The sequence below is a fragment of the Stegostoma tigrinum genome, chromosome 5 (genome assembly GCF_030684315.1).
Source record: "Stegostoma tigrinum isolate sSteTig4 chromosome 5, sSteTig4.hap1, whole genome shotgun sequence".
Lineage (NCBI taxonomy): Eukaryota > Metazoa > Chordata > Chondrichthyes > Orectolobiformes > Stegostomatidae > Stegostoma > Stegostoma tigrinum.
In genome coordinates this window covers 122,460,692-122,487,932 of record NC_081358.1, presented here as the reverse complement: position 1 = coordinate 122,487,932, position 27,241 = coordinate 122,460,692, and the positions used below count along the sequence as shown (strand labels likewise).

Genomic DNA, 27,241 nt, shown 5'->3' with positions numbered 1-27,241 from the left:
ACCCAGGTTAGGTTACTCTCAGGTTACTTCCCCATTAACGACTACTCACCCTCCCAGCCTGATCGTTAGCAACTCCTTTGTCTGTCCAACTGTCTTTCTCTTTCTTTGGGCTCTATCCTATCATTTACTCCCACCCACCTCCCTATTTTTTGCATATAAACTGATGTTTTCCCAGCAACCATGAGTCCTGAGGAAGGGTCACCAGATCCGAAACATTAACTCTGTTTTCTCCTCCACGGATGCTGCCAGACCTGCTGAGCTTTTCCAGCAAATTCTGTTTTTGTTCCTGACTCACAGCACCTGCAGTTCTTTTGGTTTTTATTTGCGTAGGTTACTCTCAGGCCTGGATTTCCTCAAGATTTGGAACAGCTCCAGGGATGGAACTTTATTCTACGCTTCTCACCTCCATTCCTGGTGCCCACGAGGCTGTAGATAACACCTCGCACTCTCAGTGCGGCTGGCTGTAACATCAGAAGACTCATTACCTGCCCAGCCCCTGTAATGTTTGTGGAGTCAGGCATAGTTTCTCCATGATGTGTGAGTCATGGTCCTCTGAAGATTCATGAATTATATTTTAGATTTGCCTAACTTTTTAAAGGTTAGTTCAAACACAGAATAAAGGAACAGGAGTATTCCAGTAGGACACTTTCTGAACCCAAGGAAAATAGTAAAATGAGCACAGTATTTACCTACTTGAGGCTGTTCTCAATTAAAAAAAAGGAATAGGATTCGGCCATTTGGCCCTTCAAGCCTCCTCCTCCATTCAATATGATCATGGCTGATCATCCAACTCAGTTCCCAGGTTCCTGCTTTCTCCCCCAAACCCTTTGATCCTTTTGGCCCCAAGGACTACAGCTAACTCCTTCTTGAAAACATTCAGTGTTTTGGCCTCAACCACTTTTTGTGGCAGTGAATTCCCCAGGTTCACCAGTCTTTGGGTGAAGACATTTCCCCTCATCTCAGTCCTAAATGGCCCACCCTGTATCCTTAGACTGTGACCTCCTCCTTCTGGACTCCTCGGTCATTGGGAGCATCTTTCCTGCATTTACCCTGTCTAATCCAGTTAGAATCTGATAGATTTCTATGAAATAACCCCTTATTCTTCACAACTCCAGTAAATATAACCCTATCCTAAAAGTCCAAAAGTTCTTACCCACTTTCCTATGCCCTTTCCATGCTGCCTGTGCTCCTTATCACAGCTCAGCACCAACTCATACCCCTCAATGCCTTTATAGTCTTTATGTCAGCTCACACACTCTGTACACCCCAAAACCATTTTTAAACACCTCTTACAAACTCATGCCCCAAACCCACCTCCAAGGTCCCTTTCTAGCTCTATACCAACTCATGGCTCTTCTGTTTCCACTCATCTAGCCGATACTATTATGAGACAGGTAGTTACAATGATATGTATGGAACTGCTTGGAAAGAAAAATTATTCACAAGCCTTCTTTTGGCAAAACTTCTGTTTGTACAACTTTATAAAAGTGTCAATCAGACAGAACATTAATATATCAATAACAGAGACTTAAAGCACTTCACACCTGTTAATCATATGCAAACAGACATTTAGACATCAACGAAAGTGATCACAGAAAGCACAAAAATCACAGCATATCTCCTGATTCAGATTACCCACTGTGACAGTGTAATATCAGCCCATTGGGTAATACAAACAGTTCTGGTCCTTACATAGAGGGACTAGAGAGGGAGCAGAGAAAGTCTAGCAAAGTAATGACTAGAAATGTGAAGCTATATATCAGGACAGGGTCTCTTATCTAAGGGATAACCTAATAGAGGTCTTTAAAATTATGAGGGTTTTGATTGGGTGGCTAGTGACAGAATGCTTCCTCTTGTGGGAAGAGTGTAACATGAGGTAACAGTATAAGATAGTCACCAAGAAATCCATTAGGGAAAACATGACTCTCTTTACCCAGAGATTGGCGAGAATTTGGAACTCAATATCACGGTGAATGGTTGAAGTATTTAGTATGGACGCATTTAAGATTAAGCTAGATAAGCAGATGAAGGTATAGAAGGACATGCTTATAGGTGAGAGAGAAGATCATGTGGAATGTAAACATGGACGAGTTGGGCTGAATGGACTCTTTCTAAAGGCATAGAGTACAAAAGCAAGGAGGTTAGACAAGAGATAATGGGAACTGCCGATGCTGGAGAATTCCAAGATAATAAAATGTGAGGCTGGATGAACACAGCAGGCCAAGCAGCATCTCAGGAGCACAAAAGCTGACGTTTCGGGCCTAGACCCTTCATCAGAAAAAGGTTAGACAAGATACTTGTTAGCTCTCAGTTGGAGTGGCTTGGAGGTTCGAGATTGTAGAAGTCCTGGCTTTGAAAGGACCTGTTTAGGAACACTTGGTGAATTTGAACTTAGTAAATAAAAACCAGAAGAAGTGCAGATGCTGTGAGTCAGGAACAAAAACAAAGTTGCTGGAAAAGCTCAGCAGGTCTGGCAGCATCTGTGGAGGAGAAAACAGAGTTAACGTTTCGGGTCCGGTGACCCTGAGGTTCTGAGGAAGGGTCATGGACCTGAAACGTTCACTTTGTTTTCTCCTTCACAGATGCTGCCAGACCTGCTGAGCTTTTCCAGCAACTTTGTTTTTGTTATTGTTGTTTATAAAAATCAGATTGGGGGGAGTGACGGCTGGAAGAAGAGAGGATTGTGGGAACGTTGAAGGGACACTGGAGGAAATTAGAACAGTCAGGTGGAATGAAGCAGAGGGTGAAGTGTGGGAATGGGAATATGGATAGCATATTCTACACCTCCAGCATCAAAACACAATGCACAACCAATTATACAAAACTATCCAGCCAGCTTGAAGCCAAGACACAGCCAGCTGGGCAGAACGGCAAGAAAATCATCAAGCGGTAAGGAGAGTAATACAGGAGAGACACGGACAGGCACAGACAGAGAGAGACAGGGACCAAGGAACTGAGAGAGAAAGAGAGAAGGTGGGGATGGAGAGAGAGAGAGCATGCAAAACAGGGAGAGACAAAGAGAGGGAGACAGAGAAAGAGAGACAAGGGGACCAGGAGACACGGAGAAAGAGAGAGAAAAGGGGACAGAGACAGACAGAGGGAGATACAAATAGAAACTAGGGAAAAGCAGCGACTCATATGCATCAGGGCCGGAAAAGGAATTGACCAATTTCTGATCCATCACAAAATATTCTCTGTTTTCTTTTTAATAACTTTTTAAAGGCATTTGTGAAGGTGAGAATATCTTGAGAACAGGAATCTTTTCTCATCATAGTGACAGCAGGAATTTAACATGTGACAAAAATATTAAGTAAATACCTAAACATAAAAATTCTAAAATAAATACTCTTTCCTACATATTAAAATAAATGATGCAATATTATAATACAGTACTTCATGCTGTGGGTTGAAATGCTGCTCCAGAGACTTGTGCCTATAATCGAGGCATGACATGTGGTGCATTACTGGGGGATCCTCAGACCTGAGACCATTAGAGAGCCAGAAAGAGCCAAGGTACTCCTGTGTGTCCTGGCCAGCATTCATTTCTCTCTCAACATCATCAAACCCTATTCAGTCACAGATCACTATCCTGTTAGTAGTATCACATTACGTACAAATTGACCGTAATTTGTCCTATGTTAGAAGTGCAACACTGCTGTCATGTAAAGTACTTTCTAGAGAATCATACTGCCGTTAAGGTACAGGAGCCATGTAGCCCATCAAGTCTATGCTCTCTGCCTCTGTAGAATGATCCATTCAGAGCCACTCTACTTCTGCAAATTTACTTCTTTCAAGTGCTCAACCTATTTCCTTTTACAAACACCATCTCTGTCTCCAGTTCTACCACCTTCCAACTGATTACACTCAGAGTCATGGAGAGGTGCAGCACAGAAATAGACCCTTCGATCCAACTCGTCCATGCTGACCAGATATCCTGAATTAATCTAGTCCCATTTGCCAGCATTTGGGCCCTATCCCTCTAGACCCTTCCTATTCATATACCCATCCAGACGCCTTTTAAATGTTGTAATTGTACCAGCCTCCACCACTTCCCTTGGCAGCTCATTCCATACACACAACACCCTCTGTGTGAAAAAGTTGCCCCTTATGTCCCTTTTAAATCTTTTCCCTCTCACCTTAAACCTATGCCCCTCTCGTTATAGTCGCCCCTACCCTGGGGAAAAGGCCTTGGCTAGACACCCTATCCATGCCCCTCATGGTTTTAGAAACCTCTGTAAGGTCACCCCTCAGCCTCCGACGCCTCCAGGGAAAATAGCCCCAGCCTATTCAGCCTCTCCCTGTAGCTCAAACCTTCCGACCCCAGCAGCATCCTTGTAAATTTTTCCTGAACCTGTCCAAGTTTAACAACATCTTTCCTTCTTAGAACATTCCCTGCCCATTTTCATGCTGAAAACCTTAAATCCGTGTCCCCTTGTCCCCGCGCTTTAAGTTTTATGATTTCCTGAGGTCATGAAGACAGTATGAGAGTGTGTTCTTGTTATTTAAAACAATCAACATCATTCCCCAGCATGGATGACATTTTTTCCTGATTGATTTTCCTCTTGCATTTCCATTGAATGAAGCAGCTGAGCTGATCTCCTTAAGTGCATTTTATACAACAGATTAAATAAACAATGGAAAGAATTTTTGTCTTGTTTCTTTGTTTAAACCTGGGAATAAACACGTGTCCATTTGTCCAGAGGTGTGCGTGAAATCTAAGTGGAAAAGAAACTCTTCAGCTCAAAGTTAGTGGTCCAATATCAAACAGGGTCAGGAAGACTGGCTATCTGATACACACGTTTAAAAACAACTAGCAACGATAAAAGGAGTGTTATTTTCCACTGTAAACACTTGCATTTACTGACTGAGCCACAATTGGCTCAACAGTGCTGAGTTCAGACACAATATTGTCAAATGAGGGATCCCAGGCCAGGCTGGAAAAATGCTAAAAATATCTAACTCGATGAGATGTTAAAGTTCAGTTAATGTTTTGAATATTAAATCCAATCTGTGTTTTAATGGTTATTTTACATCTTCACTCAGAGAGTCATTGTTCTGTTCTTCATCATTTACAGTTCCATAAGAATTGTTGTTCAACCCTGGTTGGATCTTCTCGGTGCTCCTTTGTTCTGCCAAGTAAATGAGAAAAAGACATAATTAAGTACATCAGAGATAGTAGGAACTGCCGATGCAGCAGCCAGAGATAACATGGTGTGGAGCTGGAGGAACACAGCAGGCCAGGCAGCATCAGAGGAGCAGGAAAGCTGACATTTTGGTTCAGGACCCTTCTTTAGAAATGGGGAGGGGGAAGGGAGCTCTGAAATAAATGGGTGGGGGGGAAGTGGGGCTGGGGAAGGTAGGTGGGATGGTGATAAGTGAGTGCAGGTAGGCAGTGGTGAGGATTGGTCAGTGAGGTGGGAGGAGTGGATTGATGGGAGAGAAGACGGACAGGTCAAGGAGGCGGGGATGAGACGGAGGGTTGGTCATGGGAGGAGGCCTGGGGGTGGGGAGATTTTGAAACTAGTAAAGTCCACATTGAGCCCATTGGGTTGTAGGCTCCCAAGGTGGAATATGAGGTGCTGCTCCTCCAGTTTCCGGGTGGCATCATTGTGACACTGGAGGAGGCCCAGGATGGACATGTCGCCCAGGGAGTGGGAGGGGGAGTTGAAGTGGCTTGCGAGGTGTCGTGAACCAAGTGTAGGTGCTCTACAGAGTCATCTCCGAGCCTCTGCTTGGTTTCACTGAAGTAGAGAAGGCCACATCGGGAACAGTGGATGCAATAGACCACATTAGTGGATGTGCAGGTGAACATCTGTCTGATGTGGAAGGTTTTTTTGGTTCCTTGGATGGGGGTGATGGGGGAAGGTGTAGGGGCAGGTGTAGCACTTCCTGCTGTTGCAGGGAAAGGTGCTGGGGCTGGTGGGGAGTGTGGAGCGGACAAGGGAGTCGCGGAGAGAGCGGACCCTGAGGAAGGCAGATAGGGCTGGGGAGGGAAATATATCCTTGGTTGTGGGGTCAGTTCATAGGTGGTGGAAGTGGCAGACAATGATACATAGAATGGGGTGATAAATGGGGGGGCACAAGAGGGGCTTTTTCAGTGTTTAATTGCTTCTTGAAGTGGGGTGGTGGGGTGGAGGGGTTTGGGTGTAGGGGAAGGAAAGGGAGGAGACTGCGAGCATGATAGCTATAGTACAGAGGCCCAGGCTCAGACCCTGGGAATATATTCTAATCCCATCGAGGCAGCTGCTGGATATTACATCCAGCTACTACATCTGGAAGGGAATCTGAACCTAAGTCATGGTGCTGGTAACTGAGACAACCACTAGCAATAATCAGAAAATAAACTCATCTGTTTCAGTAATATCCTTCAGAGATGGAAATCTGCTGTCCTTGCCGGGTCTGGCTTACATGTAACTCTCACAGCAATCTGAGTGACTCCCAACTGTCCTCTGAAATGGTCTGATAATCCCATCAGTTCAACAATAGTCACAGATGGGCAATAAATGCTGGTCTTGACAGGAAGGGCTAGATCCCATGAAAGAACAAAACTGTTGGAGTTAAAGTCACACTCACTGTATCCAGTGATAACGTAACAATGGGCTCAGAGTTGCAGGATTCATTTCCTACTCTCCGTCATTTTGAGAAACATACAAGTGCTTTTACAGTCTTTCTAACAGGCTTATCTGTGTGGTTGGCTCTCTGCCATCTGCCATGAAGGAAACGCCTCGCCTGAGGCATGGTGACCCTCAGGTTAAACCACCACTGGTCATCTCTCTCATGAAAGAACTGCCCTATGGACCACTGGGACTACGGGGGCTTTACCTTTACCTTGTGCAATATACATTTAGAAACCCAAGAGAATGATTGAATTACTTTTCAAATAACGCTTTTGAGTCATCAAGTACATTCTCATTGATGCTAAATGCTTGGAATGTGAGAGTCAGGGAATACTGTCAGAGTGTGGGACTGCTCCCAAGGAAAACATCCCAGGCCTGATATGCAAACGGATAACGATGGGTTTGGAATGACAACATATCCACAAAACTATTTGAAAAATTAATTACATGAAATGTTGAGAAGATTTACTAAATTAAAATGCAGGGGCAGATGAGTTATGGTGACTGGAAGCATATGATATTGGAAGTGAAGTATACCATCTGTGTGTTGGAGAGGATGAGAGGTCAGAAGTTCAAATTGAACAGTTTTTTTTTACTTATGACAGTTGTTGTACAGGTATAATGAGGTCAGGCAGTCTCTCTGCTGAGTTGTGCATGCAGTTAGCTCCCAGTTTGGTAACACTGTCTTGTCTCCATCGTGCCCAAGTTTCAATGTTGAAGGCTTCGGCTATTGACACATTTCCTCCTCTGAGGGAGGGGACAGTGGAGGGCAGGGGGGAGCAGGTGTGGGTGGGTTCTCAATGTCCAAGGCTTGTTGAAGATTGTGAGGAACGAGGAAATCCATTTCATCATGTCGTGGCAAAGTGAAGATAATGGAGACCGTCTCAGACCTATCCTTGTTGGTGGCATGGAAACAAACGAACGCTGGAGATCACGGCAAGTCAAACAGCATCCATGGAGAGACAGCAAGCTAACGTTTTGAGTCTAGATGACTCTTCATCAGGGCTAAGGTGTGGAGAGGGCAGCATTTATGCCATAGTGGGGGGGGGTGGTTTGGGAGGGGTTCGTGGCGGTGGTGGAGGTAGAGTGCTGGGAGAGAAAGGATGTTGATAGTGCAGATTAAGTGATTGGAAGGTGAGACTGGCAGAAAAATGGTGTGTCTAACAACCAGGCTAGAAAGACAGGGCAGTTCCTCTGGGGTCGGGGAGGGAAAAGAGGACATGACGACAGAGAAGGCAACAAGTAAAGATAAAAGTAAAGGAAGAAATGGGAGTTGGTTCACAGTTTAAAGGTGTTGAACTCAATATTAAGTCCAGAGGGCTGCAAACTGTCTAGGCTGAAGATGAGATGATGTTTTTTTCAGTTTGCACTGTGATTAACACGCTGAGGACAGGCAGGTGGGCGTGTGAGCAGGACACTGTGTTAAAATGGTGCAGATATGGGAAGGTCAGGGACCTGCTTGCACACAGACCAGAAATGTTCTGTAAAGCAGCCACCAAGTCTGCGTTTTGTTTCCCCAATATCGAGGAGGCCACATTGGGTGCAGCAAATACAATAAGACCATAAGACCATAAGGCCCATCAAGCCCACTCTGCCATTTAAATCATGGCTGATGGGCATTTCAACTCCACTCCCCTGCACTCTCCCCGTAGCCCTTGATTCCTTCAGAGATCAAGAATTTGTCGATCTCTGCCTCGCAGGCATCTAACGTCCGGGCCTCCACAGCACTCCATGGCAATGAATTCCACAAGCCCACCACTCTCTGGCTTAAGAAATGTCGTCTCATTTCCATTTAAATTTACCCCCTCTAATTTTGAGGCTGTGCCCATGGGTCCTAGTCTCCCCGCCTAATGGAAACAACTTCCCAGTGTCCACCCCTTCTAAGCCATACACAAGATTGGAGGAGGTACAGGGGAAATGTTGCTTCACCTGGAAAGAATATTTATCCCTTGGATGGTGAGCAGGGAGGAGGTGAAGGGACAGGTGTTGCACCTTCTGTGGTTACATGGGAAGGTGCCGTGGGGAACGGGAATGGTGTTGGTAGTTGTTGAATGGACTAGGATGTCTTGGAGTGAAAGATCCCTGTGAAATACAGACAGGAGAGTAAGGGGAAGATTTGTTTGGTGGTGGCGTTCTGCTGGAGTTGTCTGAAATGACGGAGAATGATCTTTAGAATGCGACGGCTGGTGGGATGAGCAGTGAGAGTCAGGGGAACCCAATCATGCTGTTGTGAGAGATGGGAAGGGGCAAGGGTGGGAGCATGGGTGATAGGTCAGATGCAGTTGAGGTCCCTGTAACCCACAGTGGGTGGGAAACCACAGGCATGGAAGAAGCAAGCCGCCCCGTTTGGGAAGGTGGCATCGTTTGAATAGACGTAACATAGGCAAAGGAACAAGGAGAATGGGGTGGAGTCCTTGCAGGATGTGAGGTGTGATGAACTCATTGCGAGGGTAGCTGTGGGCATCAATGGTATTGTACTGGAAGGCAATGGACATTTTATTCCCCAAAATGGGGACAGAGAGGTCAAGGAAAAGAAGGGAAGTGTCGGAAATGGATGATGTGAAAGTTATAGAGGAGTGGAAACTGGAGACAAAAACAAATTTTTCAAACTCCTGCTGGGAGCATGAAGCAGCACCAAAGCAGTTGATGCACTGAGAAAAGGATTGTGGGATGGGTGCCACTGTAGGACTGGAACCAGGGTCGTTCCACATACCCCTAAAGACGCAGGCATGACTGGGACCCATGTGGTGCCCACAGCCACTCCTTTGACTTGGGAGAAGTGAGATGAATTGTTCAGTGAGAACACAAGTTCAGCCAGGCGGAGGACAGGGTAGTGGATGGGGTTAGCTCAGGCCCCTGGTATGAAGCTGAGAGCTCTCAGACTATCCTCATGGGGAGTGGAGATATAGAGGGATTGGACAGCCATGGTCAACAGGAGGCAGTCTGGGGCAGTGAACTGGAAATTATCAATATGCTGGAGGGCATGAAAGGAATCATGGATATAGGTGGGCAGGGTCTGGACAAGAGGAGAGAAGTCAAGGTAGGTTGATATGAGCTCTGTGGGGCAGGAACAGACTGATACAAGGGTGCATACTAGGGGAGCCTGGTTTGTGGATTTTGGGAAAGAGGTAGAAGCGGGCTGTCCAGGGTTGGGAGACTATAAGGTAGGAGGCAGTAGCGGGGAGGGGGGTGCAGGAGGTTGGTGACAGACCTGGCAACAATGGCTTAATGTTCTGATGTGGGGTAATGGCCTGGGAGCAGAAGGAAGAAGCGTCTGAGAGTTGGCATCAACTCATGTCAGATCTGAAGAAGAGTCATCTAGACTTGAAACGTTAACTTGCTCTCTCTCCATGGATACTGTCTGACCTGCTGTGATCTCCAGAATGTTGCTTTCAGTACATCTGCAGTAATTTGCTCCCACATTTTGTTAATGACATGTTCAATCTGAATTCAAGTTCTGGTGTGAGTCATGATGTATCATTTCTCCAACAAACCTTATCAGTCATCAGAAGCCACTGAATTCTTGCAAAAATCTCCCAGAGACTTGACCTCGTTTCTAACAGATTGCAGGAAAATGACAATGAATGAAATAGAACATGCTGGTCACAGTTAAGCAGAGAAACTGGGCTTGCACTAAGTATTCTTTGTTATTCATTCATGGAATGTGAGCATTGCTGACAACTGCCCTTGAGGAGATGGTGGTGAGCTGCCTTCTTGAAGACCATGTACTGAAGGTAGGCCCACAATGCCCTTTGGGAGGGAGTTTCAGAATTTTGATTCAGCGACGCTGAAGGAATGGCAATAAATTTTCCAATTCTGAGAAAGGGTCACTCCAACCCAAACATTAACTCTGATTTCTCTCCACAGGTGCTTCCAGGCCTGTTGAGCTTTTCCAGCAACTTCTGTTTGTGTTTCTGATTTACAGCATCTGCAGTTCTCTCGGTTTTTAAATGTATTTTCCAAGTCCGGATGGTCAGTGGCTTGGTGGCGACCTTGCAGAGTGTAGTGATCCCATGTATCGAATGCCCATTGTCCTTCTGGATGGAAGTTATTGTGAGTTTGGAAGGTGCTGTCTATGGAGCTTTGGTGAATTGTTGCAGTGCACCTTGTAGATGGTACACAATGTGCCACTGGTACAGTCTGCCTGCAGTGAGTAGTTGCATAAAGTGGACATTACAGGGATAAAATTCCTTTCAGTTCCCATAGTTTAACAGTAGTAAACAAGGACCTGTACCAGAACAAGGGAACTATCTAAAGCTCTGTGTACTCATAGAAACCCAATGAAACATTTACTGAACCATTTAGCTCAATCCTACAGGGGACCAGATGTCCCTACACTACAGGGCATCAATTACTTTCTTTGTACAAGAAAATAGAACAGGTTAATGCATCTGTGGTGAGGTAAGTGCTATAAGGGAATGTCCAACCTTTGGGAACAGCAATGCTTTTCCTCAGTTTGCTTCCAAAATCTCTATTTTATGGGCTTGAACTGCAGGCTCCTAGTAAAAAATATCTCCTAGGCTTGTCTGATCAGGAGACTGGGCATGTGAGGGAGGATACAGATTTTCTGTATTGTATTGGATCTTTGAACATAGTGGGATGCATTGACAGAGAGCTCTGGAAGCTCTGGAATCTGGGGCTTCACAAGAGAGGTACTCAATATCAAATCAGGGGCATTTTGCTGAACTATTGTAAATTGCCAGTGAGGCCCCAGTGGGAGTACTGAGTCCAGATCTTGAGGAAGGATACGAGGGTCATCGAGAGAGTGCGGAGGAGATTTACCAGAATGGTTCCAAGAGGCTTTTTTTAAAACTCCACAAGATTGGACTGGAGAAGCTGGGGTGTTTTTCCTTCAATCGAAGGAGATCGAGGGAAGATTTGGTCCAGGTGACAAGATGGTGACCGATTGAAATGAAGCTGTTCCCGTTATCGGGCCTTATTGCTGAGAGTTAGTGTGAGAACTCTCAGGAGGTTGAGGGAGTGGACCTTCACAAAATGTTATCATTCAGCAAGACAAGGAGGCATTATCCCAGTGGCAGTTTTGAATGACTGTAGACTGTTACCTAAAAAGACTGTAATCATGTTGGATATAAGCATGTAGCACTGGCTATCAGTTGTCCTAATGAAGGTTATTGTTCCTCTAGTTTAAAGTATTCGTTACATATAATGTTTCGTTAATTTACTTATAGTTTACAGTAGAAGTCTTAAAATATATCCATCTTGGGTATTTCGTTTTAACTGATCAGTGGGAGTGCAAATCTCATGTTTAAAATAATCAGTCTCAATGGACTTGTGACAATCAGATTGGTTTTTCATCCTAGTGTGAACATTTTCACGCAAATTATTAGATGCCATGAAATGACCATCGATTGTTGTTAAAAAAATGTGGTTAACTATTGGCCTCCAAGAAAGGTAATCTGTTCTTATTCGCTCTGGCCCATGTGGCTCCAGAACCACAGCACTGTGGTTCATTGGTAACTACCTTCTGAAATACCCCTAACTCCCCAGGCCTGTCCACCATCTACAAGGCAGAAGTCAGGAGTGTGATGGAATACTCCCGACTTGCCTGGAAGGGTGCAGCTCCAGCAACACCCAAACAGCTTGCCACCATTGAGCTCAAAGCAACCCACTGGAGTGGCACTACAGTCTCAAAAATCTACCCCCTTCACTCTGCAGCAGTGTGTACCACATGCACTGCAAAAATTCAGCAGGGCTTGTTAGACAGCACCTTCCAAACCCACAAACACTTCCCTCTCGAAGGACAAGGGCAGCAGATACATGGGAACACCACGCCCTGCAAGTTCCCCCCCAAACCACTCACCATCTTGACTTGGAAATGTATTATTGTTCCTTCACTGTCGTTGAGTCAAAACCCTGGAATTCCCTCCCTAAGGGCATTGTGGGTCAACCTACAGCACTTAGACTGCAGCGGCTCAAAAAGGAAAGCTCTGGGATCTGGGGCTTCACAGAGGAGGTATTCAATATCAAAGCAAGGACATTTTGCTGAGCTATTGTAAATTGCTAGTGAGGCCCCAGTGAGAGTACTGAGTCCAGGTCGGGTCAGCAGACTTGAGGAAGGATACAAGGGTCATCGAGAAAGTGTGGAGGAGATTTACCAGAACGGTTCCAAAAGGGTTTGTCAAAACTCCAGAAGACTTCCTTCTACAGTGCAATTAGGGATGGGCAATAAATGCCAGATGATGCCCACATTCCATGGAAGCATAAGGAGAAACAGCGATGAAGGATCCTTTAGGCATCATCAGCCATGTGTGTATGATGATGTATAACTAATGGTGGCACCTTGCTGTGGGATCAGTGTTTTTGCCTTGTCATAGTCAGGAACTGCCTGCAATTGTAGTCAACTTAATCACTCTGAATTTCACCAGCTCTCCAAACTAAATAAAAACTGCTAAAATGTAGTTTACTTTGATTTTTTGCCATATTTCCAAGTCCTATAGGTTGTGTTGTACTTAATCACTGCTAGTATTTTTTTTTGACTTTTTTTTCACCCATGTTTTGTAAAATGACTAGGACTGACAAATATAATAACCACAGAAAAAATTCATACTTGGAACAGGGCCCATGTCAATATACGGGACTTCGGATGTCTGCTTTTCTCTGTTTTTGGCTATCAGGAAAACTCCAAGGAATGACAGCATGCACCTAGGAATATTGAAACAAGACATCACTGAAGACAAAACACGCACTCCAACTGTCCGACATCCTCACATTGCCCCTTTACACTGTTCAATGTGTGCAAAACAATCCAAACTTAGAAGGACTGTTCACGCATGAAATCACTTCTTATGACCTCCTGCCTAGAAAATCAACTTGGTAAGAACACCCACTCAGACTTGCACGGTGGCTCAGTGGTTAGCACTGCTGCCTCACAGCTCCAGGGACCCAGGTTCGATTCCACCTTTGGACAACTGTCTGTGTGGCTTTCCTCCCACAGTCCGAAAGGTGTGCAGGCTAGGATGATTGGCCATGGAAAATTGCCCATTGTGTTGAGGAAATGTGTGGGTTATAGAGGGATGGGTCTGGGTGGGATGCTCTGAAAGTCGATGTAGATTTGTTGGGCCGAAGGGCCTGTTTCCACACTGTAGGGAATCTATGAATAACAAGTTGTGGGACGAAGACACAAAACCCACGCAGGGAAGTAAAATGTGGGTGTGGGGAACTTTGCTTACCATTTGCTACTCTCATCACTTACCCAAATAAGAACATAAATATATTAAGCAAGGCAGCACCACGGAACTCCTGATAAAATATCACTCCTGCAGTGCAAAAGAAAGTCATAATTAGATGCTGTATACGCTATTCACAGTAATTAAAAAAAAATCTTACTGTACATTCTCAGGTGGCCTCCAATTGTAAATAGTTTCACATAAACATATGTTCGGACTGTAGCAGATTGCAATATCCAACCATCACTCCACTTGTTAAAGACAGAGTATTATAAATGGTGACGAAGACAATACCTTTGAATGAAGAATGAAAAGAAGCAGAATGTACAATTTCATCCGGAACCTAAGGGATTTGGGATGTACAAACACAAATTTAGAGGAGGCAATGGCCTTGTGGTGTTATCGCTGGACTGTTAATCCAGAGATCCAGGTAATATCCTGGGGAGGCTTGATTCGGCGAGGCGGATGAGGGTCCCACTTCCTACAGACACTCGTCCTCACCCTCAACAACTTCTCTTTCGATTCCTCCCACTTCCTACAGACAAAGGGGGTGGCCATGGGCACCCGCATGGGCCCCAGCTATGCCTGCCTCTTTGTAGGTTACGTGGAACAGTCCATCTTCTGCACCTACACAGGCCCCAAACCCCATCTCTTCCTCCGTTACATTGATGACTGTATTGGCGCCACCTCTTGCTCCCCAGAGGAGCTTGAACAGTTCATCCACTTCACCAACACCGTCCACCCCAACCTCAAGTTCACCTGGGCCATCTCCAGCACATCCCTCACCTTCCTGGACCTCTGTCTCCACCTCAGGCAACCAGCTTGTAACTGATGTCCATTTCAAGCCCACCGACTCCCACAGCTACCTAGAATACACCTCCTCCCACCCACCCTCCTGCAAAAATTCCATCACCTATTCCCAATTCCTCCACCTCCGCCGCATCTGCTCCCACGATGAGGCATTCCACTCCCACACATCCCAGATGTCCAAGTTCTTCAAGGACTGCAACTTTCCCCCCACAGTGGTCGAGAACCCCCTTGACCACGCCTCCCGCATTTCCCGCAACACATCCCTCACACCCCGCCCCTGCCTCAACCGCCCAAAGAGAATCCCCCTCATTCTCACACACCACCCCACCAACCTCCGGATACAACGCATCATCCTCCGACACTTCTGCCATCTACAATCCGACCCCACCACCCAAGACATTTTTCCATCCCCACCCTTGTCTGCTTTCCGGAGAGACCACTCTCTCCGTGACTCCCTTGTTCGCTCCACAATGCCCTCCAACCCCACCACACCCGGCACCTTCCCCTGCAACCGCAGGAAATGCTACATTTGCCCCCACACCTCCTCCCTCACCCCTATCCCAGGCCCCAAGATGACTTTCCATATTAAGCAGAGGTTCACCTGCACATCTGCCAATGTGGTACGCTGCATCCATTGTACCCGGTGTGGCTTCCTCTACATTGGGGAAACCAAGCGGAGACTTGGGGACCGCTTTGCAGAACACCTCCGCACAGTTCGCAATAAACAACTGCACCTCCCAGTCGCAAACCATTTCCACTCCCCCTCCCATTCTTTAGATGACATGCCCATCATGGGCCTCCTGCAGTGCCACAATGATGCCACCCGAAGGTTGCAGGAGCAGCAACTCATATTCCGCTTGGGAACCCTGCAGCCCAATGGCATCAATGTGGACTTCACCAGCTTCAAAATCTACCCTTCCCCCACCGCATCCCAAAACCAGCCCAGTTCGTCCCCTCCCCCCACTGCACCACACAACCAGCCCAGCTCTTCCCCTCCACCCAATGCATCCCAAAACCAGTCCAACCTGTCTCTGCCTCCCTAACTTGTTCTTCCTCTCACCCATCCCCTCCTCCCACCCCAAGCCGCACCGCCATCTCCTACCTACTAACCTCATCCCACCTCCTTGACCTGTCCGTCTTCCCTGGACTGACCTATCCCCTCCCTACCTCCCCACCTATACTCTCCTCTCCACCTATCTTCTTTTCTCTCCATCTTCGGTCCGCTTCCCCCTCTCTCCCTATTTATTCCAGAACCCTCACCCCAACGCCCTCTCTGATGAAGGGTCTAGGCCCGAAATGTCAGCTTTTGTGCTCCTGAGATGCTGCTGGGCCTGCTGTGTTCATCTAGCCTCACATTTTATTATCTAATATCCTGGGGATCTGGGTTCGAATCCCGCCACGGCAGATGGTGGATTTTAAATTCAATAAAAACATGTGGAATTAAGAATCTAATGATGACCATAAAACCATTGCTGTTTGTCGTAAAAACCCATCTGGTTCACTAATGTCCTTGAGGGAAGGAAACTGCCATCCTTACCTGGTCTGGCCTGCATGAGACTCCAGACCCACAGCAAAGGGGTTGACTCATTACTGCCCGATGGGCAATAAATGCTGGTGTGATGCCCACATCCCATGAATGAATAAAGGAAGTCTCTGAAGGTGGAGGCACACATTGAGGAGGCTGTTTCATACATCATTGTTCCTTCAGTGTCACTGCGTTAAAATCTGGAACTCCCTCCTTAACAGCTCTGTCAATGCCCCAACAGCCCAAGGATTGCTGAGGTTCAAGGAGGCAGCTCATCAATTTCTCCAGCGCAGTTATATGGTTGGAGCAAAAAATGCTGGCGCAGCCACACTTCATGACTGAATGCTGTTTTTCGAAAAAATGCAGGTGCAGTAAGTAGAAAGATTGACTGAAAACAACTTGCAAAAAAAAACAGAGGCAAGTTGTGGTGATCTGGAGTACTCTGTCTAAAAATTTCAACAGTAACATTTGAAACAGAATTGGTAAAACACTGAGTGACAGGATTAACAGAACAGTTCATTTGAAAATCCCTATTTAAAAATAACAGCAGGGGCATGATGGACTGAATGGTCCCTGGTGTCCTGAAGCACTGATTCCAGTATATTATGAATAATGTGGTTTGTGGCAGTATCTCATATTCAATTTGTCTATGCATCGATATGAAAGGCACATTAAGAAAATATTTGCATCTGAGTATTGCAGAAAATAAGATATTTTGTTGAAACGATATCTTGCATTTGTTGATATATTTCTCTGGCAGACTGTATTAAATAGGACGTCCCTGGATAATCCTAAATGTGCAAGAAATTATGCTGACAGTCGATTTAGGATTGTCAGTCAGGCTCACAGGACGGTGTACTTGCCCGTACTGAAAGTACACAGGATCCTGGTCTTAGCTGACAGAAAGGCCATGTTAATGCACTGTGACTGCGTCTACTTAACAAAATAAGCAATAGACACTTGCTGGTTCACTTCTCAGAGCAATGCCCTGACCAATCAGAGCTAACTTGCTTGGTTGAAAATTTAAACAAGCCTGGCTATTAACTGTCAATCATTATTAGCTGGTGCACTCTCCATAGCAAAACCTCTACCAATGAGAGTCCATTAGTCAACAAATCAACATTCTCTTCTCATGCAGTGTAAATGGTGGCATTCTTCTTGAATTAGTATTCTTGCAAATTGTCCTGATGGGACAACAATTCTCAACAATTGTGGCTTTTTTCAGCATTTCGCAAACTCTGTGTTACCAAGTAGCTATTTATAATTGTACTACAAATAGTTCCAGCAAATTAGTACATGCTTCCCAGGTGTTGGTTGCCAAACCATAAGATTATTAAACAATTGTCTAGGTTTTACTTCTAGACAGTGAGTTTCAGGATAAGATCCCAGCTTTATAGTCTCATTTAATCACCTTGTGTGAGAAATTTGGCATGACCATGAGATCTCCCACCAGCGTTCACAGATACACTATAGAACGTATTCTATCTAGGTGCATCATGGCTTGGTATGGCAACTGCTCTGCCTAGGACTATAAGAAACTATAAATAGTTGTGAACTCAGCCCAGACCGATCTTCCATCCACTAACACCATCCATACTTCCTGCTGCCTCAGAAAGGTAGCCAACATCATCAAAGACCCCTACCACCCTGGTTAGAATCTCTTCCAACCTCTTCCATCAGGCAGAAGATACAAAAACTTCAAACACACGCACCAACAGATTCAAGAACAGCTTCTTCCCCGCTGTTATTCTGAATGGACCTCTCAAATCTTAAATTTAGTGCTGACCTCACAGCTGTAATATTGTATTCCTCACCCTGTTCTATCATCCTATGAACTTTGTCTGGAATGATCTGTCTGTACTGCACGCAAAACAGAACTTTTCACTGTACTTAGGTGCACGTGAAAATAATAAATCAAATCAAACCAAACTCATTCGGCCACAGGTTCCCTGTGGGGCACAGTCATCACATTGTCTCACAAACTGAATACAGTGTTATTCACAATCTTTAGGCTTGTGATAGATCTCTGGAAGATTATTTCAATTCATCTTGTTCTTTACCTGTGGCCTTGCCACTGTTACATGTGCTGAGCCTACACACTTTTATCAATGTTTCACACTGATTTTGCTTTCAGGCAGCACACTCTAGCTCACAGCAACATATAATTCTCCTCATCTTTCTTTGGTTCTTTTTTCAAATATCCTAAATCTGTGTCCTTGATTAAAATTCCTCTAGGATTTTGAATAGCGTGAAACAATATCTCCCCTTAATCTTCACTGCTCTACTCAGAGCGAATCCTTCATAATTTAAAATTATACAATCTTATCTTTCTCCTTTACATGATTTACTTGATCCTTGCACAAGTTCAAATCATCCTTCATTTTATTTCTGCTAAATCCATAACTCTAACGGGTCTCATGTGCTATGCACCATTGAATGATGAGCTTTTCGGTTTGTTATTTAAGCTGATATTAGAAATCGCTGATCCTTAAATGCATGGCAGTTTCTTGATAAAACCATCACTCCTTGCTGCAACTATTAATCATTCATTGTGCATGAGTAACATATTGGCTGACAGAGGTCCAATAGACACTTGATATTAAGATCAGGCTAACTCTGAATAACAAAGCATGCTAAGTCCACAGTTTGTCTTGCAAATACCCTGGCATGATCCCAAAGCTGTAATTTAACCAGAGAAGCACAGTCTCATAATAAACACAATTATTTACCTGGTTAATGCTTCTCTGTTGCTATTTAGTGTTGCTATCAGCCAAATCGATAATCTCTATTGTTTTGGCCAGCGCAATGATGATGGGCAGAGTGGCCTCCTCCTGCACAGCAGATTTTCTTCACTTTCTGCACATCTGAAGATGAGGAGTGTTCAGGTATGAGAGGAGAGAGCAGGGAGGGGTAATATGTGAATTTCTCCTTAGGAGGGCCAGCACTGAAGCAATGGGTTGAATAGTCTTCCACGCTATAATTAATCTATGCTTCTATTGTAATGTCATCTAAATAGCAGCATTCTGTTCAAGAGAATCACTGGCTGAGAACTCAAAGAAATGAAATATTTTTCCCAGTGATGTTAACAGACATAACATTTGCTGAAAACCTAGAATGAACTGGAAATAAATTTCTGTAATAAAACATAAAAAAAACTCCTGTCAACTAAGTACAATAGCAAGTTACAGGCTCAGAAATGTTCACTTTGGTTGCAGTCACTGTCAGACAATACACTGTGTTTATGACTAATGTCCTGTCAAGGAGGTAGGAGTCCAGAAGCAGGGGTACGGCCTTAAATATGAGACAGGAGCAGAGGCTGATATCAGGAAGCACTTCATTCTCAGGCAAGTGGAAATCTAGAGCTCACAGGATCATAGAATCCCTAGAATGCAGATGGAGGCCACTTGGCCCATCAAGTCTGCAGCAACCCTCTGAAGTGCATCCCAGCCAGACCCTATCTCTGTAATCCTGCATTTACCATGGCTAAGTTACCTAGTCTGCACATCCCTGCATCTATGGGCAATTTAGCATGGCCAATCCACCTTAACCAGCACATCTTTGCGTGGGTTTCCTCTAGCTCCTCCCACAGTCTATACATATGGACAATGAGCAAACTCCGTATAGTCACCAAAGATTGGAATCGAACTGATGTCCCCTATACTGTGAAGTAGCAGTGCTAACCACTGTGCCACCGTACCACCCATTAAGAAGCCTCCCTGCCTTAAGAGGCTGATGAAGCATTTCTTTTGGGGAGAGTGTCAATTATGAATGTACCAGCTGAGGTTGACAGATTTTTTTAATAGGCAAGAGTATTAAAGCATTCAAAACCGCAGAGAGTGAATAGAGTTCAGATACAGATTATCCATAATATAATGTAAAATAATGAAATAGGGGCTTGAGAGACCGAATGCTCTTTTCCTGTTGCTACAATACTGCAGTCTCTCAGACGCGGCCTGCAACATCTCACAACAATATCTGTAAAAGATTGTGCTACAACAATGTACACAATGCATGACACAATGAATAGTTCCAAAGAAGCACATGCCTCATGTCTTTTTCTGCACAAATGGGTGTTTGAACAAAGTGTCGATTCCATCGCATAATAAAAGTGAACAAAGGAAATTCTGAGAGAACGCTCCAATAATTGCACCATGTCCTTATTCACTACCCTGGACAGTTATTCGATTCTCCAGCAATAATTAGGAGAGGTATTTAATCATACCTGCTATGATGGCACTAGCTGTGAAGAAAACAAAGTTGATTGGCACCACTTCTGTCGCATTATAGAGTCGCATTGCTTGGTTCAAGAATCTGAAATAAAAATCACTTTCATTGTTTGCAACTCCAAATTCAGCTCACATAATACAAAAGATCTTTCTATGCAACATTTCATTTAAGATTTCCAAAACACAGGAAGACAGGCAGTTCTTAATTTCCACAACAGCCCTCAATACTTTCGAAAGGTAGTCACTTTGTGGTTATGTCGAAAATACGACAGCCATTTTACACTCCACATTCCAATGGAGATAATATCCTGATCACTTTTAAACTTGTAAACAGAGATAGCATGAGAGATATACTAGCTTGGACACCAGGTTGAGCCCCAGATACTCATCAACTATGGCAGTGCGGCACACCCCAGTACTACACTGGAGCAGCAAACTGGATTTTCCTGGTCAAACTGTTCAATCTTGTACAAGAGGAGTTTCTGCATTTGAAAATACAGGTTTTGATGGATCAGCAATTTTTGGATCAGCAAATGGAGGATGGTAGGGGAAAGAGGGAGGTAATGGGGGTGCTTTAATCACATTGCTTGCCACATCAGAGGGTGGTAGTGTAGTGGCACAGTCCCACATAGTTGAGAGAAACATAAAAACAATATGGGCAGGAGAAGTCCATTCAGCCCTTTGAGCCTGTTCTGTCATTCAATATGATCATGGCAGATCATCCAACTGAGTCCCCTGTTCCCACTGTCTTCCCATTCTCTTCGATCCCTTTAGCATTAACAGCTATATCTAACAGTATGTCTGTAATTATATCCATTTTATACATCTGCCATGACAGGAACATTAAGGGAAACAATTAGAAAATGAATGAAACAATAACAAAATACTGCAGATGCTGGAGATCAGAAACAAAAACAGAAATCGATGGAGAAATTGGTCTGGCAGCATCTGTGGGGACAGAAACAGAATTTACGCTTCAAATCCATCACTCATCTATGGAAACTCAGTGAGGTCAGTTCAGGCAAACATGCAGGGCATTGTATTCACCGGACATACAGCACAGAAAGGGACCATTCAGCCCAAACAGTCCATGTTAGTGTTTCTGTTTCACATTTCTATCTATCCTTATCTATGTCCATCATTCCAAAAGTCCATTCTCTTCTTCAGTCTAGTTCACCCATAAATGTATCTATGCTCTTCACTTGCGCCACTCCCTGTAGTAGCAAGTTTCACATTCCCGACAGTGTCTGGATTCCCAAATGGACTTTTCAGACGACTCTCTTATATTGATGGTCTTTAGTTATGCTCATTTGAAAAGACAGTGCAGACACAATGGACCGAATGGCCTCCTGCACTGTAACAATTCTGTGACATCCTTCCTGAAAGAGGAAGCTTTCTCCCTCCTTTGGGTCACCCTCATAAGGTACTCTTCAGAGCATAAGAGACCCAACTTGATGCATGCACTCTTGCATTTCTATTTAACTCTTGTAAATTTTCTCTGTGTCCTCTCCTGTTGCTATATATCCTGGGATACAGAGCAGCAAACAGTCACCCAATTGTGCTCTAACTAAGGTTCGTTATAGTTTTAGTACAACCGTTGTTATTAGACTTCTGAATGGGCCTCAAATTTCAGACCTAATGTTGAGCTTGTTTTTTGAAGCTTCCTTAAGCACCTATTGTCACCAGGCTGACTGTCTTGGAAACTGGTGAGACAGACGACACTGCCAGTCTGAGAGGTGGACAGGTCTGCGAGTCAAAAATTGGTGTCGAGGTAGAGCCGAGAAGTCAGACATCACGGAGAGCTGTGGCAATAGGGGACTCCATTGTGAGAGGGACTGACAGGGGTTTCTGCGGCAACAGGCGAGATTTGAGGATGGTGTGTTGCCTTCCTGGTGCCAGGATCCAGGACGTCACTGACAGAGTGCAGAGAATCCTCGAGGGTGAAGGTGAAGAGTCAGAGGTGGTGGTGCGTGTCGGCACTAATGATGTCGGGAAGGAAAGGAGGGGCATTCTACAGCAGGACTTCAGAGAACTCGGAAGAAGGCTGAAAAGCAGGACATTCAGGGTGGTTTTCTTCCAGTTCCTCGGGCTGGAGAGGGCAGGAACAGAGAGATAATGGATTTGAACATGTGGCTGGTGCCGGAAGCAAGGATTTAAATTCTTGGATCACTGGGGTATGTTTTGGGGTAAGAATAAATTGTACAGGAGGGACGGTTTTCATCTTAATAGGTGGGGGACCAGCATTCTGGCAGGCAGGTTGGCCACTGCAACACAGGTGTGTTTAAACGAAGTAATGGGGGGCAGGGGCCAAACTGGAAATTTAAGAATCAAGTTAAAGGGAAATTGAGAATAAGAGAAGTTAAGAAGGACAACAGAATCAACAGAGCACAAACTCAAGAAGGGATCGTACAGTCTGGCCAAGTGAAAGAGGGATTGATAGGAAGGGTGAAGGGAGAAGCAAATTAAAAATATTATATATGAATGCACGAAGCATAAGAAATAAGGTAGATGAGCTTGAGGCTCAGTTGGAAGTTGGCAAGTATGATGTTGTGGGGATAACTGAGACGTGGCTTCAAGTGTACAGGGCCTGGGAAATGAATATTCAAGGCTATACGTGCTATTGAAAAGACAGACTGACAGGCAGAGGGGGTGGGGTGGCCCTGTTGGCGAGGAATGATATTCCCTTGCGAGGGGAGACATAGAAGCAGGAGATGTAGAGTCAGTATGGATAGAGCTGAGAAATTCTAAGGGTAGAAAGACCCTAATGGGAGTTATCTACAGGCCCCCAAATGGTGGTCAGGATGTAGGGTGTAAGTTGAATCAAGAGTTGAAATTGGCCTGTCACAAAGATATCACTACAGTTGTTATGGGAGATTTCAACATGCGGGTCGACTAGAATCAGGATGGTACTGGACCCCAAGAAAGGGAGTTTGTAAAGTGCCTCCGAGATGGATTCTTAGAACAGCTTGTACTGGACCCTACCAGGGAGGAGGCAATTCTGGATCAGGTGTTGTGCAATGAACCAGATTTGATCAGGGACCTCAAAGTAAAGGAGCCAATAGGAGGTAGTGACCATAATATGATAAGTTTTAATCTGCAGTTTGAGAGGGAGAAGGGAGAATCGGAAGTGTCAGTATTGCAGTTGAATAAAGGGAACTATGGAGCTATGAGGGAAGAGCTGGCCAAAGTTCAGTGGTACAATACCCAGCAGGGATGGCAGCGGAACAACAATGGCAGGTATTTCTGGATATAATGCAGAAGGTGCAGGATCAGCTCATTCCAATGAGGAAGAAAGATCCCAAGGGGAGGCAGGGGCAGCCGTGGCTGACGAGGGAAGTTAAGGACTGTATAAAAATAAAAGAGAAGTATAACATAGCAAAGATGAGTGGGAAGCCGGAGGACTGGGAAGCTTTTAAAGAGCAACAGCGGATAACTAAAAAGGCAATACACAGAGAAAAAATGAGCTGTGAAGGAAAACTGGCCAAAAATATAAAGGAGGATAGTAAAAGCTTTTTTAGGTATGTGAAAAGAAAAAAAATGGTTAAGACTAAAATTGGGCCCTTGAAGTCAGAAATGGGTGAATTTATTATGTGGAACAAGGAAATGGCAGAAGAGTAGAATAGGTACTTTGGATCTGTCTTCACTAGGGAAGACACAAGCAATCTCCCAGATGTAATAGTGGCTGAAGGACCGAGGTTAATGGACGAACTGAAGGGTATTTATATTAGGCAGGAAATGGTGTTGGATAGACTGTTAGGTCTGAAGGCCGATAAGTCCCTGGGACCTGATGGTCTGCATCCCAGGGTACTTAAGGAGGTGGCTCTAGAAATTGTGGACGCATTGGTAATCATTTTTCAATGTTCTATAGATTCAGGATCAGTTCCTGTGGATTGGAGAGTGGCAAATGTTGTCCCAATTTTCAAGAAAGGAGGGCGAGAGAAAACAGGAAATTACAGACTGGTTAGCCTGACATCAGTGGTGGGAAAGATGCTGGAGTCAATTATAAAAGATGAAATTACAACTCATTTGGATAGCAGTAACAGGATAGGTCAGAGTCAGCATGGATTTACAAAGGGGAAATCGTGCTTGACTAATCTTCTGGAATTTTTTGAGGATGCATCTATGAAGATGGATAAGGTAGAACCAGTGGATGTAGTGTACCTGGACTTTCAGAAAGCCTTTGATAAAGTCCCACATAGGAGATTGGTGAGCAAAATTAGGGCAGATGGTACTGGGGGCAAAATACTGAGTTGGATTGAAAATTGGCTGGCTGACAGGAAGCAAAGAGTAGTGATAAACGGGTCCCTTTCGGAATGACAGGCAGTGACCAGTGGGGTACCACAAGGTTCGGTGCTGGGACTGCAGCTGTTTACGATATATATTAACATAGACGAAGGCATTAAAAGTAATATTAGCAAATTTGCCGATGACACAAAGTTGTGTGGCAGTGTGAAATGTGAGTAGGATGTTATGAGAATACAGGGTGACTTGGACAGGCTAGGTGAGTGGACGGATGCATGGCAGATGCAGTTTAATGTGGATAAATCTGTGGTTATACACTTTGGTGGCAAGAACAAGAAGGCAAATTACTATTTCAATGGAGTCAAGTTAGGTAAAGGGGAAGTACAATGAGATCTAGGTGTACTTGTACATCAGTCAATGAAAGCAAGCATGCAGGTACAGCAGGCAGTGAAGAAAGCTAATAGCATGCTGGCCTTCATAACAAGAGGAATTGAGTATAGGAGCAAAGAGGTCCTTCTGCAGCTGTACAAGGCCCTGGTGAGACCGCACCTGGAGTATTGTGTGCAGTTTTGGTCTCCAAATTTGAGGAAGGACACTCTTGATGTTGAGGGAGTGCAGTGTAGGTTCACGAGGTCAATTCCCGGAATGGCAGGACTATCATATGTTGAAAGATTGGAGCAACTGGGCTTGTATACACTTGAGTTTTGAAGGATGTGAGGGGATCTGATTGAGGCGCATAAGATTATTAAGGGATTGGACATTCTGGAGGCAGGAAGCAAGTTTCCGCTCATGGGTGAGTCCAGGACCAGAGGACACAGTTTAAGAATAAGGGGTAGGCCATTTAGAACAGAGTTGAGGAAAAGCTTCTTCAGCCAGAGAGTGGTGGATATATAGAATGCTCTGCCCCAGAAGGCAGTGGAGGCCAAGTCTCTGGATACTTTTAAGAAAGAGATAGACAGAGCTCTTAAAGATAGTGGAATCAAGGGTTATGGGGATAAGGCAGGAACAGGATAATGAATGTGGATGATCAGCCATGATCATAATGAATGGTGGTGCTGGCTCGAAGGGCTGAAAGGCCTACTCCAGCACCTATTGTCTAGTGACTTTGTATTCCTTGCTCTGTTCAATCTTTGTATATTATGATCTGCCTGTACTACATGCAGAACAAAACTTTTCACTGTACCTAGGGATAATGGGAACTGCAGATGCTGGAGAATCCAAGATAATAAAATGTGAGGCTGGATGAACACAGCAAGCCCAGCAGCATCTTTTGTGCTTCTGAGATGCTGCTGGGCCTGCTGTGTTCATCCAGCCTCACATTTTATTATCTTGGAAGCTTTTGTGCTCCTGAGATGCTGCTGGACCTGCTGTGTTCATCCAGCCTCACATTTTATTATTTTCACTGTACCTAGTTATGTGTGACAATAATAGATCAAACCAAATCAATCCGTGGCACTATGCTGAAAAGCAGAGGAACTCTCCCTGCTCTCCTGGCCAATATTTATCTTATGATCTGGTCATTACTACTTTCCTGGCAGTCTGAAAAAAGTTCATTCCGGGCTCAGAACGTTAATTCTGTTTTTCTCTCCCTACAGATGCTGCCTGATCTGCTGAGTTTCTCCAGCACTTTTTTTTAATTTCACATTGCTATTCATGGGAGCTTGCACTGACTAGCTGGAAATTTTCATTTGTTAATCTACATTGACATTGTGAGCTTTTATTGCCCAAACCCAACTGCCCTCAAGAGGCTCTTTAGCCATTTCCAGAGGGCGGGTGAAAGTCACTTGCATTTCTGTGGGGTCTGAAATCAAATGTAGGCCAGAACAGTTGAAGATGGCAGATTTCCTTTCTAAAGGCAGAGCATTAGTGAACCAAATTTTTGTTATGATAATTGATAGTGATCACGATGACTGTAGTTATTTTTCAGTCCAGGTTTTTAATGAATTCAAATTGCACCTCCAATGGTGGGATTTCAACTTATGGCCGCAAAACATTAGCCTGAAACATTAGCTGTCCAACGACATGACCACCACATCACCAGCTCCCTAAATTGCAACAGTGACTAAACTTCTAAAGTATCTCCTTACATAAAGTGCTCCCAGACAGCCCGAGGTTGTGAAAGTCTTTCTTCTCTTTACAAACTGTTTAGTGAAGTCACTTACTGTACTTGGAAAATACAAGATGTGATCATAATGACGAACATGACGTAGAATATGGGATACTGGAACTGAAGCTGGCCCTGAATGGAGCTCGTCACCATCCCAGAGACAGCTTTTACTGAGATCACAGTCAGTGAGGCTGAAAAAGACATACAGTCAGTCAGTCAGGATCATTACATCATGTACGCAAATGTTAAACTGAAACAGCAAATAGGGCTAGAGCACAATGTACCATTTCAGTCTCCTTAGGCCAGGGAAGAATGTGCTTCCTTTAAAGGGGGTATCACAGAAGTTAACGAGATTGATTTCTGGATTGAATGGTAATCCTATGGCTGAGACTTGAAGAATGAGAGGTGATCTTACTAAAACAGAGAGAGGGAGCTGACAGGGTAGACACTGAGAGGCTGTTTCTGTCACATTGGAAAGTCTGGAACTACAGGGTATGGTTTCTTTAGAAGGGAATGGCTGTTTTAGA

At 44.6% G+C, this 27,241-nt stretch overlaps 1 protein-coding gene across 2 annotated transcripts in view; it reads right to left on the bottom strand.

Annotated features, from left to right (window-relative positions):
- Positions 1-2,614: 2,614 nt before the first annotated feature.
- LOC125451874 (NIPA-like protein 2) overlaps positions 2,615-27,241 on the bottom strand; it is an 82,148-nt gene continuing 57,521 nt past the window's right edge. Inside the window, exons 7-11 of one of the 2 annotated variants that reach the window (XM_048529566.2) lie at positions 26,770-26,905; positions 20,362-20,450; positions 13,831-13,894; positions 13,186-13,280; positions 2,615-5,129 (exon numbers count right to left, since the gene is read on the bottom strand). In XM_048529566.2, coding sequence (XP_048385523.1) covers positions 5,023-5,129; positions 13,186-13,280; positions 13,831-13,894; positions 20,362-20,450; positions 26,770-26,905 — 491 coding nt within the window. In that variant the 3' untranslated portion in view covers positions 2,615-5,022. The remainder of the gene's footprint in view (positions 5,130-13,185; positions 13,281-13,830; positions 13,895-20,361; positions 20,451-26,769; positions 26,906-27,241) is intronic. The other variant, XM_059646378.1, reaches the window with a different exon arrangement.